This window comes from Aethalodelphis obliquidens, unplaced genomic scaffold (genome assembly GCF_003676395.1).
Source record: "Aethalodelphis obliquidens isolate GAN/ISIS:26980383/991018 unplaced genomic scaffold, ASM367639v1 scaffold8, whole genome shotgun sequence".
Lineage (NCBI taxonomy): Eukaryota > Metazoa > Chordata > Mammalia > Artiodactyla > Delphinidae > Aethalodelphis > Aethalodelphis obliquidens.
In genome coordinates, this window is record NW_020837952.1 from 49257364 (window position 1) to 49272989 (window position 15626).

Genomic DNA, 15626 nt, shown 5'->3' on the forward strand with positions numbered 1-15626 from the left:
GCTTTTGCTTGTCTGTAAAGCTTTTGATTTCTCCATCGAATCTGAATGAGATGCCTGCTGGGTAGAGTAATCTTGGTTGTAGTTTCTTCTCTTTCATCACTTTAAGTATATCATGCCACTCCCTTCTGGCTTGTAGAGTTTCTGCTGAGAAATCAGCTGTTAACCTTATGGGAGTTCCCTTGTATGTTATTTGTCATTTTTCCCTTGCTGCTTTCAAGAATTTTTCTTTGTCTTTAATTTTTGTCAATTTGATTACTATGTGTCTTGGCATGTTTCTCCTTGGGTTTATCCTGTATGGGACTCTCTGGGCTTCCTGGACTTGGGTGGCTATTTCCTTTCCCATATTAAGGAAGTTTTCGACTATAATCTCTTCAAATATTTTATTGGGTTCTTTCTCTCTCTCTTCTCCTTCTGGGACCCCTATAATGCAAATGTTGTTGCGTTTAATGTTGTCCCAGAGGTCTCTTAGACTGTCTTCATTTCTTTTCTTTTTTTTTCTTTATTCTGTTCTGCAGCAGTGAATTCCACCATTCTGTCTTCCAAGTCACTTATCCGTTCTTCTGCCTCAGTTTTTCTGATATTGATTCCTTCTAGTGTAGTTTTCATTTCACTTATTGGATTGTTCATCTCTGTTTATTTGTTCTTTAATTTTTCTAGGTCTTTGTTAAACATTTCTTGTATCTTCTCGATCTTTGCCTCCATTGTTTTTCCGAGGTCCTGGATCATCTTCACTCTCATTATTCTGAATTCTTTTTCTGGAAGGTTGCCTATTTACACTTCATTTAGTTGTTTTTCTGGGGTTTTATCTTTTTCCTTCATCTGGTACATAGCCCTTGCCTTTTCATCTTTTCTTTCTGTGAATGTGGTTTTTGTTCCACAGGCTGCAGGATTGTAGTTCTTCTTGCTTCTGCTGTCTGCCCTCTGGTATATGAGGCTATCTCATTGATTTTTAAGAGCTCTTTATTTTTTAGAAATATTAACCATTTATCTGTAATAAGAGTTGCAAATCTTTTCTCATTTTGTTCCTTTGTTTTTGCCGTACAGAAAATATATTTGTGTAGTTGAATTTATCAGTCCTTGTTTTTATGGCTTCTGGATTTTGTTTCATTGTTTTAGAAGTCTTTCCCACTCCGGTTACAAAATAATTTTCCCTTGGTTTATACTACAAACTTTATGCTTTGATTCTGTACTTTTGAACTTTTATACAATTTGGAATTCATCCTTGTGTAAGATGTAAAGTATGGCTTCATTTTTTCCCCAACAGCTCTCCCTATCCTCATACATATGTTAACTATTCCATTTTTCGTCACAGATTTGAGGTGCCTCCTATTTAATGTAGTAAATGTCATATGTATTGGTGCTATTTCTAGACTTGCTAGGCTATACCATAGATATTTGTATATATTCATGTTCCAGGGTCACGGTGTCTTTAAGTTTTGTACTTTTAAACATATTTTAATATTTAATAGGCTAGCTCCTCATACTTACTTCTGTTTGTAGAATTTTCCTATTATTGTCTCTTATTTTTCCATATTAACTACTTTAGCGTCAGTTTGTCTATTTAAGTATTTATATACATATAAAAATTTATATATAAATATATGTATGTTCATTGGGATTACATTACACTTATAGATTAATTTAGGGAGAATTATATCTTTATGGTATTGAGAATTTGTAGAAAAGAACACTGTTTGCCTTGCCATTTATTCTGGTCTTAAATTTTGTGGCCTTCAGGAATGTTGTAAATATTTTTTCATATAAATCATATATATTTTTAAAATTAAATTCATTCTTACTTTTTTTTGTTGCTATTGTAAATGCAGTCTTTTCCTCCATATCTCTTGACTGGTGGTTGTTTATATATATGAAAGCTATTGGTTTCTGTGTGTTCTCTTTGGACCTGACTGTTTTAAATTTAACTATCTTAATGTTGTATTCCTTTTGGGGGCTTCTCTTAAATTTTCCAGGTTTAGAATTATATTATCTAAAAATGTCTTTCTAATTTATTTATCTTATCTAATTATGTTGGCTTATTCCTCAAGAACATGTTAAAAGCTCTTGACTTTAATGAGAATGCATCTATTGTTTCTCGGTTAAACATGATGCTGGCTTTGGATTAAGAATGAGATATTCTATCATGCTAAGGAATATCTGTATTTTCTTATTTCATTAAACTTTTGATGAAGAATGGTTGTTGCATATTATCCAATGCTTTCCATCATCTATAGAAGTGATCATATTACCCATATCCTAATATTGAACCATTCTTGAATTCCTAGAATACACCCACTTACTCATAGTCTATTATTTTCTTTAATGTGTTGCAGGATTTTATTTTCTATTTTATTTAGGATTTCTGCATCAGGAGTCAGAAGTGAGATTGGTTTGCACTTTTCTTTTTTGTTGAATCTTTGTCAGTTGTTGGTATCAACGTTATTTTTGCTTCATAAAAGGAATCTGGAAGGTTCCCTCTGCCCCTACTTTTTTTCCTAAGGTCTGAAACAGTTTAAATAGCATTGAAATTATTTATTCTTGAAGATTACACAGAATTAATTTCTCTTTGAAGGCATCTGGGCCGAGTGTTTTGCGGGAGTAAATCTTTGAAATTTTTCTTCTTTTTTTCCTATAGTAATTGGTCAGTTTAGGTTTTCTATCTTCTCTGAGGTAAGTTTTGGTAAATTATATTTTCCTAGAAAATTATCAATTTCTTCCAGATCTTTAAATTTACTTGCTTAGGGTTGAACAAAGTGGGTTTGTAGATTCATTGAGTTCCCTTTGTGTCTGTGATTATTTCTGTTTTACTGCATTTTTGTTTGCATAGTTGTGTTTTCTGCCATTTCTTTGTGAATAGGTTACCTAATTTGTTTAATTTTTTTCAAGGAAAAAGCTCTTGGATGTATTTATTGGTATTATTATTATTTCTTTTTCTCTAACATTAATTTCTACCTTTATTTAATTAATTTATATTTTAATAAATTTATTTATTTATTTTGGCTGCATGGGGTCTTTGTTGCTGCGTGCAGCCTTTCTCTAGTTGCAGTGAGCGTGGGCTACTATTTGTTGCAGTGCGCAGGCTTCTCATTGTGGTGGCTTCTCTTGTTGCGGAGCATGGGCTTCAGGCACGGGGCCTCAGTAGTTGCGGCATGCAGGCTCAGTAGTTGTGGCTTACGGGCTCTAGAGTGCAGGCTCAGTAGTTGTGGTTCATGGGCTTAGTTGCTCCGTGGCATGTGGGGTCTTCCTGGACCAGGGATCAAACCCGTGTCCCCTGCATTGGCAGGCGGATTCTCAACCACTGTGCCACCAGGGAAGCCCTGCCTTTATTTTTTTAACTCCTTTTCCTTTCTTAAGTTTACTCTGTTACTCATTTATTCAACACATATTTATTGAGTGTCTCCTATGTGTCTGACTCAGATCTAGGAAGTTGGGTTATATCAGTGACCAAAAAAATTGACCGAAAAATAGATGTTTGATGTATTTTCTTTCTTTTTCTTTCTGAATTTTTTTGCTTTTTTTTTTTTTTGGCTATATTGGGTCTTCGTTGCTGTGCATGGGCTTTCTCTAGTTGCGGCAAGCAGGGGCTACTCTTCATTGTGGTGCACAGGCTTCTCATCGTGGTGGCTTCTCTTGAGGAGCACAGGCTCTAGGCGCATGGGCTTCAGTAGTTGCAGCATGTGGGCTCAGTAGTTGTGGCTCACTGGCTTAATTGCTCCGCAGCTGTGGGATCTTCCTAGACCAGGGCTTGAACCCATGTCCCCTGCATTGGCAGGCGGATTCCTAACCACTGCACCACCAAGGAAGTCTGGCAGGTGGATTCTTAACCACAACATCCCCAGGGAAGTCCCTATGTACTTTCTTTTAGTTTTGGTTAGTAACATAAGTATTTCAGGCTTGGCTTTTTCCTTTGAGCACTATTTTAGCTTTATCTCATAGGTTTTTTGGGTTTTTTTGTTTGTTTGTTTGTTTTTGTTTGTTTTGCGTTATGCGGGCCTCTCACTGTTGTGGCCTCTCCCGTTGCGGAGCACAGGCTCTGGACGCACAGGCTCAGCGGCCATGGCTCACAGGCCCAGCCGCTCCGCGGCATGTGGGACCTTCCCAGACCGGGGCACGAACCCGTGTCCCCTGCATCAGCAGGCAGACTCTCAACCACTGCGCCACCAGGGAAGCCCTATCTCATAGGTTTTGATATGTAATATTTTAATACTGTTATTTTCTAGATATTTTGCAACATTGATTTGGAGTTCCTTCTTGTCCTAAGAATTTAAATAGAGCATTTAAAAATATCCAGTTGTTTGGAGCTATTATTTCCTGGTTATGTTATTCATTTTAACTTTACTGCTTTGTGATTAGACTGTTTTCTGAACTATTTCTTCTTTTGAGACTATGCTTAGATTTTGTTGTCTAATATATGGTCAGTTTTGTTACATTTGAAGAAGCATTCTGTATCTTCATACAGACTTTTTGACATATATGTATTTGGACCAAATTTATTGTTATTTAGTTCTTGTGTTGTCTTAGTGTTTGTCCACTTAGACTGTTATGGACTGAGAAAGGTTAGTAAGTTAAAGACTGATTTCTAATGTGTGCCAACCTATTTCACCTTGTATTTCCTATTATTTTGTTTTTGAATGTTAGTGCTTTGATATTTCTAATTGCTTCGTCTTCAGTGTGAGTTGTAATGCCTTCCTTATGAATTACAACATCTTCATTGTAAATTGTACTCTTAGCATTATAAAGTCTCATTTAAATTTTTTTGGCCCAGAATTCAATTTGTCTGATATTGAAATCATGACCTCTATTTTCTTTTTGTTTTCATCTGAGGGAATACATTTGCCCACTCTTTTATTTATTTATTTATTTATTTATTTTTTATTTTTTTTCCCCACTCTTTTATTTTTAACCTTTATAACTCATTTGTATACAGAACCATTAGAATTTGTTTTATTATCCAATCTGATTTTTCTCTTATAAGGTAAGTCCAGCCCATATACATTTATTGATACAACAGATACTTTTGTTCTTAGTTCTATCAGTTTATTTTATATTATTATTTATATTTTATAGCTTTTAATTTAATTTTATTTTTTAAATTCAAGTTTATTGAAGTATACCTTATATTCATTAACATTCATCATTTTTAGTGTATACAACAAAATATAAAATAGTTTCATCACTTCAAAAACTTCGCCTATTTTGTCAGTGCCTCTCCCCACTGGCAGCCCCTGGCAATCACTCATTTATTTTCTGTGCTTATACTTTCACCTTTTCCAGAATCTTATATAAATGGAATCACATGTTAAGTAGCCTTTTGAGTATGACTCACTACACTTAGCATAATCCATGTTGTTGTGTGTAACAGTAATTTGTTCTTTTTTTAAATTGAAGTATAGTTGATTTACAATGTTGTGTTAATTTCTGCTGTACAGCAAAGTGACTCAGTTATACACATATATACATTCTTTTTTTATATTCTTTTCCATTATGGTTTATCCCAGGATATCGAGTATAGTTCCCTGTGCTATACAGTAGGACCTTGTTGTTTATCCATTCTATATGTAATAGTTTGCATCTACTAAGTCCAAACTCCAGTCCATCCCTCTCCTACTCCTCCTCTCCCTTGGCAACTTCTATGTCTGTGAATCTGTTTCTGTTTTGTAGGTAGGTTCATTTGTACCATATTTCAGATTCCACATATACATGATATCATATGGCATTTGTCTTTGTCTGGCTTAATTCACTTAGTATGATAATCTCTAGTTGCATCCATATTGCTGCAAATGGTATTATTTCAATCTTTTTTATGGCTGAGTAGTATTCCATTGTGTATATGTACCACATCTTCTTTATCCATTCATCTGTCAGTGGACATGTAGGTTGTTTCCATGTCTTGGCTATTGTAAATAGTGCTGCTGTGAACATAGGGGTGCATATATCTTTGCGAATTATAGTTTTGTCTGAATATATGCCCAGGAGTGGGATTGCTGGATCATACGGTAATTCTATTTTTAGTTTTCTGAGGAACCTCCATACTGTTTTCCGTAGTGGCTGCACCAATTTACGTTCTCATCAACAGTGTAGGAGGGTTCCCTTTTCTCCACATCTTATCCAGCATTTGTTATCTGTAGGCTTTTTAATGATGGCCATTCTGACTGGTGTGAGGTGGTACCTCACTGTAGTTTTGATTTGAATTTCTCTAATAATTAGCGATGTTGAGCATCTTTTCATGTGCCTATTTGGCCATCTGTATGTCTTCTTTGGAGAAATGTCTGTTTAGGTCTTCTGCCCATTTTTTGATTGGGTTGTTTGTTTTTTTGTTGTTGTTGAGCTATATGAGCTGTTTGTATGTTTTGGAAATCAAGCCCTGTTGGTTGCATCGTTTGCAAATATTTTCTCCCATTCCATAGGTTGTCTTTTCATTTTCTTTATGGTTTCCTTTGCTGTGCAAAAGCTTTTAAGTTTAATTGGGTCCCATTTATTTATTTTTGCTTTTGTTTCCATTACTCTAGGAGACAGATCAAAAAAAATGTTTTGCCATTTATGTCACAGAATGTTCTGCCTATGTTTTTGTAGTAGTTTTATAGTATCTGTCTTACGTTTAGGTCTTTAATCCATTTTGAGTTTATTTTTGTATATGGTGTTAGAGAATGTTCTAATTTCATTACATGTAGCTATCCAGTTTTCCCAGCACCACTTACTGAAGAGACCATCTTTTCTCCAATGTATATTCTTGCCTCCTTTGTTGTAGATTAATTGATCATAAGTGCATAGGTTTATTTCTGGCTTTCTATCCTGTTCTGTTGAACTATGTGTCTGTTTTTGTGCCAGTACCATACTGTTTTGATTACTGTAGCTTTGTAATATAGTCTGAAATCTGGAAGGGTTACATCTCTAGCTTTTTTCTTTTTTCTCAGGTTTACTTTGACAATTCTGGATCTTTTTCAGTTCCATATAAACTTTAGGATTATTTGTTCTAGTTCTGTGAAAAATGTCATGGGTATTTTGATAGGAATTGCATTGAATCTGTAGATTACCTTGGGTAGTATGGCCATGTTAACATTATTAATTCTTCCAGTCCAAGAACACAGTAAATCTTTCCATCTCTTTGTGTCATCTTCAATTTCTTTCATCAGCATCTTATAGTTTTCAGAGTATAGGTTTTTTGCCTCCTTAGGTAGGTTTATTCCTAGGTATTTTATTCTTTTTGTTGTGATGGTAAATGGGATTGTTTTCTTTATTTCTCTTCATGCTATTTTGTTGTTAGTGTATAGGAATGCAAGAGACTTCTGTGCATTAATTTTGTATCCTGCAACTTTACCAAATTCATTGATGACCTCTAGGAGTTTTCTGGTGTTTTCTTTAGGATTTTCTATGTATAGTATCATGTCATCTGCAAAATGACAGTTTTAATCTTCCTTTTCAATTTGGATTCCTTTTATTTCTTTTCCTTGTATGATTGCTGTGGCTAGGACTTCCAAAACTGTTGAATAGAAGTGGCAAGAACGGGCATCCTTGTCTTGTTCCTGATCTTAGAGGAAATGCTTTCAGCTTTTCACCATTGAGTATGATATTAGCTATGGGTTTGTCATATATGACCTTTATTATGTTGAGGTATGTACCCTCTATGCCCACCTTCCAGAGAGTTTTTATCATAAATGGATGTTGCAGAATTCTTTATATATTCTGGGTACAAGTTCTTTTCCAGAGTTGTGTTTTGAAACTATTTTCTTTCAATTTTTGCTTGGCTTTTCATGTTATACACAATTATCACTTGAGGAGCAGAATTTTCAACTTTTGGTGAAGTCCAATTTATCAATATTTTATGATGTGGATTTTGCTTTTGGTGTTATATCTAATAATCATTTGCCAAGAAAGGTCACCGTTTTTTCCTAGATTATGTTCTAGATGTTTTAGGTTTTATGATTTTTACATTTTATAATTTTTTAGACTTTACATTGGTTCATTTTGAGTTTTCCATATGGTGTAAGGTGTAGGGATAAAGGTTCATTTCTGCTTTTTGCAGATGAAAGTCCAAATATTCTAGCACCAACTGTTAAAAAGACTTAACTTTTGTTTATTGAATTACATTGAAGTTTTGTGGGAACTTACTTGGCCGTGTGTGTGTGTGTGTGTGTGTATTTCTGGACTCTCAATTCTGTTCCTTTCCTTTATATGTCCTCCTTTCACCAATATCACACTGTTCTGATGACTGTGGCTTTGTAGTAAGTCTTAAAGTCAGTTAGAATGGGTGCTCCAACTTTGTTCTTCTTTTTCAAAACTGTTCCTTTGCTTCTGCATATTAAGTTCATAGAATCTGCAAAAAGTTCTGTGAAATTTTGTTTAGGATTATATTGAATCTATAGATAAATTTTGAAAGAATTAACATCCTAACTATATTGTGTCTTCCAATCCATGAATGTGGTATATCTCTCCATCTATTTAGGTCCTCTTTAATATTCTTCATTGGTGTTTCATAGTTTTGGAGTTTTTAGCAAATAGATTTTGTACATATCTTGCTAGGTTTATATCTAATTATTTTGTGGGTTTTGGTGCTATTGTAAATGCTACTATTTTTTATGTTCAGTTTCCAGTTGTTCATCGATAGTTGAAGAAAAATGATTTTTGTTTGTTGATCTTGTATGAGATCCTATTAAACTCACTGACTAATAGCTTTTTTGTAGATTCTTTGGGATTTTCTATGAGTATAATCATGTACTCTAGGAATAAAGACACCTTTATGTCTTGATTTGCAATATGTATACTCTTTTCTCCCCCTGTCTTATTGCACCTCTCAAATGATGTCCCCATTTAAGTAGGGGTGGCATTTTGGCATTTTCCCTGATCTTAAGGAAAAGCATTCAGCATTCATTATAAAAATGATGCTAGCCATAGGTATTTTTTATGGATGCACTTTATCAGGTTGGAGAAATTCCTTTCCATTTCTAGTTTGTTGAGAATTTTTATCATGAAAAGATTTTGAATTTTGTTAAAAGCTTTTTTGTACCAAGATCATCATATGGTTTTTCTTCTTTAGTTTGTTAATAAGGTGGGTTCCATTGTTTGACTTTCAAATATTGAAACAGGCTTTCATCCCCAGGGTAAACTCACTTGATCATGGTAGTTTCATACATATGTATAATTGCTACATCTGAATGGCTAATATTTTGTTGAGGATTTACATTCATGAGAGTTATTGATCTTTAGTTTTATTTTCTTTTAGTGTCTTCTGGTTTAGGTATCAGGGTAATCCTGGCCTCATAAAATGAGTCCCTCTCTTCCTTTTTCTGTAAGAGTTTGTATAGAATTTTATCTAAAATTTTAAATCCATGAGCTTAAACGTGTTCATAGTATTTCCTTATTATCCTTTGAATATCTGTAGGATCTGTAGTGATGTCCCTTTTTTCATTCCTGATGTGGGTAGTTTATATCATGTTTTCTTTTTCTTGGTCAGTGTCCCAAGAGGTTTATCAATGTTATTAATCTTCTCCAAAAGCCATCATTTAGTTTCTCTGATTTCTTTGGTTTCTTACTGTTTTTCTGTTTTCAATATTATTGATATATGCTTTTATCTTTTGTTCTTGCTTTGAGTTTAGTATACTCTTCTTTTTTAATTTTCTTTAAGTGGAAGCCTAGGTCATTGATTATAAATCTTTCTACTTTCCTAATAAAGCATTTAATGCTATAAATTTTCCTCTAATCACTGCTTAGCTGCATCCCACAAATTTTGATGTTATGTTTTCATTTTAATTCAATTAAAATATTTTCCCTTGCGACTTTCTTTTTGACTCATGTGTTATTTAGAAGTGAGTTGTTTAATTTCCAAATATTTCAGGATTTTTGACATATCTTTCTGTTATTTCTAGTTTAATTTTCTTATAGTCAGGTTACATATGTTGTATTGTATCAGTTCTTTCACATTTTTTTGAGACTTGTCTGGTGGCCCAGAATATGTTGGTGAATATTCCATGTGTACTTGAAAAGACTGTATATTCTGCTCTCATATGGTGGAATGTTCTATAAATGTCAATTAGGTCAAATTTATTGTTAGCATTTTTTATGTTTTCTATGCCCTTGTTGATTTTCTGTCCATTTGTTCTATTGTTTACCAAGAGAGGAATATAGATGTCTCTAACAATAATTGTGGATTTGTCTATTTCTTTTTTTACTTCTATCAGTTTTTGCTTCGTGTATTTTGAAGCTCTATTAAGTACATACACATTAGGATTGTTGTGACTTCTTGATGAATTGCCTGCTTTTCATAATGTAAAACCTTTCTTTATCACTGGTAATATTTCTTGTTCAGAAGTTTACTTTGAATAGTAAGATAGCTACTCCAGCTTTTTTTTTTTTTTTTTTTTTTTTTTTTTTGGCGGTACACGGACCTCTCACTGTTGTGGCTTCTCCCACCACGGAGCATAGGCTCCGGACGTGCAGGCTCAGCGGCCATGGCTCACGGGCCCAGCCGCTGTGCGGCATGTGGGATCCTCCCGGACCGGGGCACGAACCCGCGTCCCCTGCATTGGCAGGCGGACTCTCAACCACTGCGCCACCAGGGATGCCCCTCCAGCTTTTTTTTTTTATTAGTGTTTGCATGGTATATCTTTTTTCCACTCCGTTACTCTATGTCTTCATACTTAAAGTAGATTTCATATTCTCAACATATAATGAGGTCTTGCTTTTTTATCCAATATGACAGTTTCTAATTTTTAGTTGCTATGTCTAGACCTTTATATTTAATGTAATTAATTTACATGGTTGGATTAAAATCTTCTATCTTGCTAGTTGTTTTCTGTTAGTTCCTTCAGCTTTTGTTTCTTTTTTTCCTCCTTTTGTGCCCGGTTTATAGGAAGCACACAGGATAAATGAACAGTTAAGTGTCACTACAAGGAAGAAATCAACCAAATCAGAATGTGGGGCCTTCCATGGAACAAATAACATGATGTTGCCAATAAACCAATGGCATGAAATAGAATTTTTTTTAAAGGCTTAAGAAATAGAACAAGGCAATTATATCTTTTATGCAATGTGTGGAACTTGTTTGGATCCTGATTCAGACAAACTAGAAGATGTCTTTGAGAGGAATAGAGAAATTTGAGTACAGACTGAGCGTTAGATAATATGAAGGAACTACTATTCATTCTGTTGGGTATAACAATGGCATGGTGGTTTTAAGTGTTTGTGCATGTATATACATATATAAATACATATTTAAAACTTGTCAGTTAGAAATGCATAACATCTTGAATTCACTTAAAGCACTCTAGAAAAGAAAAAGAAGCATGTGATAAATTAAACTGGCAAAATGTTGCTAATTACTGATGCTGGGTCATGGGTATTTGAAGGTTTGAAGTTTTTCTTAATAAAAATGTTAAAAACAAAACTCAACAAAGTAGAGTGCACACTGAAATAGAGACCACAGAAAAGAACCAGGTCTGATGGGGAAATGATGAATTCTGTTTGGACATGTTTAGTTCGATGGACCTTTTGGGGCTTTGAAATGGACGTGTCCTGCATGCAGTTGGTCCAGAGTTCTAGAGATGGTGACTGAAGCTGTGGGCATGGAGAAACTATCCAAGGAAGGAATACAGTGTGATAAGAGAGGGCCCAGGACTAGACTTGGAAGAACTGGACGATGTAATGGCCAGGTAGGGGGGGCTGAGCTTTGTGACTGGGGAGAAGTAGCCAGAAGATGGAGGGGTCACAAATGCCAAGTGAAGTAAACGTTTCCAAAAGGAGGAAGGGCTAACGGAGCCGAATGCTGCCAGATGTCAAGCAACGTGAGGACTAGAATGAGTCTATGGGTTTGTGTCATGGATGGAGGTTGCTGCCTGGGTGGGAGCTTTGTAGGCGGAGGTACAGGAGTGAGGTGAGGAGTGAATGGGAGGTGAAGAAGAGGAGACGGAGAGTCTAGACAACTCTGAAGAAGTATGTCTGTGAAGTGGAAGAAAGAGGATAGTAACTTGAGGAGATAGAGTGAGGAAAGAAGACGGTCTTTTGTTTTTAAGGTGAGACATTTTTGAACATGTTAAAATGACAAGAGGAATGATCAAGAGAGAGGAAAAGGTGAATATGCAGGAGAAGGAGCAGTCAGCAGTGGAAGGTTCCTGAGAAGGCAGGAGGGGAAGAGATGGGGCTGGCTCCTTGATTCTGTCAGGTAGGCTGACTTCTTTGGGGTGTTTTCCCTGAGAAGTAGGAGGTGATGCCACCTGCTGGTGGAGAGGGGGGAGGTGGGGGTTTGGAAGTGTGAGGAACACGGAGAAGATTGTAGTAAGTCATGGAAAAGGAAAGAGTGAGTGAGCAGAGGAACACAGTTAGGACTGCTTATCTAGGGGGAGAATCTGACGGGGACTGAATGAGAGCAGGGTAGGCAGTGTTGGTGGAAGGCAAGGATGGTGTGGATGGTGAGGGTGGGGAGAGGTCCTTGTGGCAGGCATGACTAAGGAGGACCTCATGGAGGACACCGGACCTATGGTGATGAGCAGATGATTTTGATGGTGAGAGCCTGAAAATGGTGCTTAATGTCTCCTCGACTCCAGATTCCCATCTCATATTGCAACCGACTGCCCCCTCAACCCTTCACCCCTCTAGCCCCACCCCACCCCACCTCCTGCCCCCAAACAGTCCTTGACTTTCCAAATCTGACATGGCTTCCAGGTCTGTGTCAGGGTTGTTTGTCAGTTTAAAAATGTACTCTTGCTTCCCAGTTCCTACCAAGAGGCAAACATTTTAGTAAGCCTGAGTCCCGGCTGTGTGGGCAGGCGTGGCGGTATGCTGCAGATGGGGTTCCTGCCCGCCTGGGGAGCTCCAACAAGACTGAACAGCATGAAGAGGAGAGGCCAGTTGCAAACGGTGCTCTCAGGTCCACTGTCCACTGTCATTACCCCTCCCACAAGCCTCTTCAAAAACACGAAGGATGGTGTCTTACTCGCAGACAGGGTTCTGGATGATGCCAAGCATTGCAATGGGCTTTTCCCCACACCTGTGTATGCTGTGTCTCCCTCGTCGACCAGCGTGGGCACCAGAGCACATTCTGTCCACGCCCTTCTCAGACCCACCAGCTCTCCACAGGGCATGGACTGCTGACCCTGTCCCTGAGGTTGCTGCTTTCAGTGGCGCCTAATGGTTGCAGTCAAAACACCATCAGAGGAAATAAGACTCTGTAGGGGCCTGTGGGGAGGACTGGGCAACACACAAGGCACTTAGCATGTGTCATTTCTCTTTCTAGCTTAACTCAGGTGATCCGAAAGTTTGCCAAACAGCTGGATGAGTGGCTAAAAGTGGCTCTCCACGACCTCCCAGAAAATTTACGAAACATCAAGTTTGAATGTGAGTATGAAGTTCGGGAGCAGAGGGGAAGGGAGGGTAACATTTTAGTGCCAGATATTTTACATAGGTTGTTAATAAAATAATAATAATAGCTAAGAATTTACTGATGCCTACAAAGCACCAACTATCATGCTCAGCACTTTCCGTGCGTTAACTTCGTTAATCCTCACAAAATGTTTATTATGGGTGGCACACCTCTCCTTTACAGAAAATGAAACAGATTTAGAGAGGAAGTAAGCAGCAGAGGCAGGATTAGCCCCTAGGTCTGTTTGATGCCAGAGTTTCTGCTGTCACCACCACACTCCTTATCCCATTTAATCCTCACCCATCCCTGCAATGTAGGAAACAGTATCCCTCTTCTACAGGTGAAGCGCCAAGAGGCAAAGAAACTTCGCCAAAGCCGCACAGACACGCAGATGGTAATTAGGGGCCAGGAGTCAAACTCACGCCTATCTGACCCTAAAATGGAGATTTCCCCGAAGCTCCTGTCCACAAAGTGGGGGTAATAGGAGACAGACAAGAGCTTCAGGGCTTCATCTATTTAATTCTCTGCCTAATGAGAAAGCAAAATTAATATTTCTCATGGGGGATTCGGACTGTGAATCTTTTCTCTGCTGAGCATCACCACTCATTCCCCAGCATTCATGTTGCCTGAGAAAACTGGTCCTCTTTCTCTGTGTCAATGTGTCTTTACTTGTGGGAAGTCTCACGTGCTATTAAGCCAAGGTGAGATGATGTTAAGCCAAATAAAGTTTTAAGATATGTGTTTCTTAAAACCCCATTTGAATACAGCTGGCCGTGCTTGCCCGAAATAAGTACCAGCAAGGAAAATGAAGGAGATCCAATTACCCTCTCTCCACAGGCAAAGGGGGCCCTTTCAGACGTGCTTTGAGGCCGCCTGCCGTGCCCATCACCTATTGATAAAGCCTGCTTTATTTCACGGCTCTCAGCTCTTTTCTTTTCATGAGCACTAAATTCCACATCACAAAGTTAAAGAAAAAGTAATTAAGGAGAAGGATTAACGATTGATCGGCCTGGAAAATTAGAAGTTCATCTGTCCCCCGACTCCACCTGCCCCCCCCCTTCCTCCACCCCATGCCCTATTTTTCCAACCAAGCTGGTTCTGAGTACAAATTAGAATAATCCCAGGGAAATTTCTGATTGTTTCTTGACCAGTTCAGAAATTAATGAAAAGAATGCCCCATGCCCATTTTAATTACGCTGGCAAAGCAAATCTCTTGAAAGTCCGAAGCCAGGAGGTCTGTCGGACCTGCCACCTATGGGAGCCTGGAGGCGCCCACTCTCCCCAGGGAGCCTTGGGGTGCACTTCGAGAAGGTGCAAGGAGTGGAGACACACACCTCTCCAAAGGACTCTGTAAGGATGAAGACCTTGGGCTGGCACATGACTTGTCTGCTTCGAAACCTACAGATATAAGATCACCCCACTTCAAAGCATCAGCCTATTATGTCAGCATAGGACCCAGGATCATCCATACAAATAGGTCGTGGAGACTGTTGGATGAAAACGACAGATGATGAATGCAAAGCCACATTCAAGGTGCCGCCCAAGGTTCTATCCTAGAAGCAACCCTGCTCAATCAAGGTTTCCTAGTAGACATACTACTTTTTAAAGGGCCTTCTTCAAAGCTTCCACTTGATTCCTGCAATTATTTATGGGGAGAAGTGATTGAGCTTGCAATTAGCGAAATGAAAGACAAGTAAATAATTGCTTTTACTCACGGTTGATTGACGCCACAGTTTCTCACACCTGCCAGTGTGGAGTGTGGGCAACTTTGAAATATGTACCCCAAATATCGTCATCTTAGGAAATAGTTGTCCATATGGGAGAACAAAGAAGCAAATGCAGGGTTTTGCCAGTGGGTGCAGAAAACAGGATTGGACAGTGACAAAGTTAGGCAAACAAGGAAGCTACTTTTTGAAATCGGCCTGCGGAAAATCCAAGGTCGGACCATAAAGCATAAAATGTGTCATACTCACTCTTTTCTTCTTGCAGTGTCGAGAAGATTTTCCCAAATTCTGAGACGGCAAACATCACTAAATCACCTTTGCCAGGTAGCTGTCCTGTGTTATGTGTTCTAACTACTGCTAAGTCATTGAAAATGAACGGCAAATCCACAATAACTCTGGAGAGGATCTGTCAGGGTGTGGTTGTTTAATAGTACAGTCTCACCATTATCTTAAATTTCTACAGATAAGGAATTGAAACGCTAGCCAATCACTAAATAGTTTCAAGTAACATACAGAATAATTTCTGACATCATTTCCCCATTGACCTTTCATAT

General features: G+C 37.7%; 1 protein-coding gene across 2 annotated transcripts in view; it reads left to right on the forward strand.

Annotated features, from left to right (window-relative positions):
• RFX4 (regulatory factor X4) overlaps positions 1–15626 on the forward strand; it is a 164964-nt gene that overhangs the window by 105986 nt on the left and 43352 nt on the right. For both annotated transcript variants that reach the window (XM_027107437.1, XM_027107439.1), the window contains 2 exons: positions 13223–13323; positions 15338–15396. In XM_027107437.1, the coding sequence (XP_026963238.1) occupies positions 13223–13323; positions 15338–15396 (160 nt within the window). The remainder of the gene's footprint in view (positions 1–13222; positions 13324–15337; positions 15397–15626) is intronic.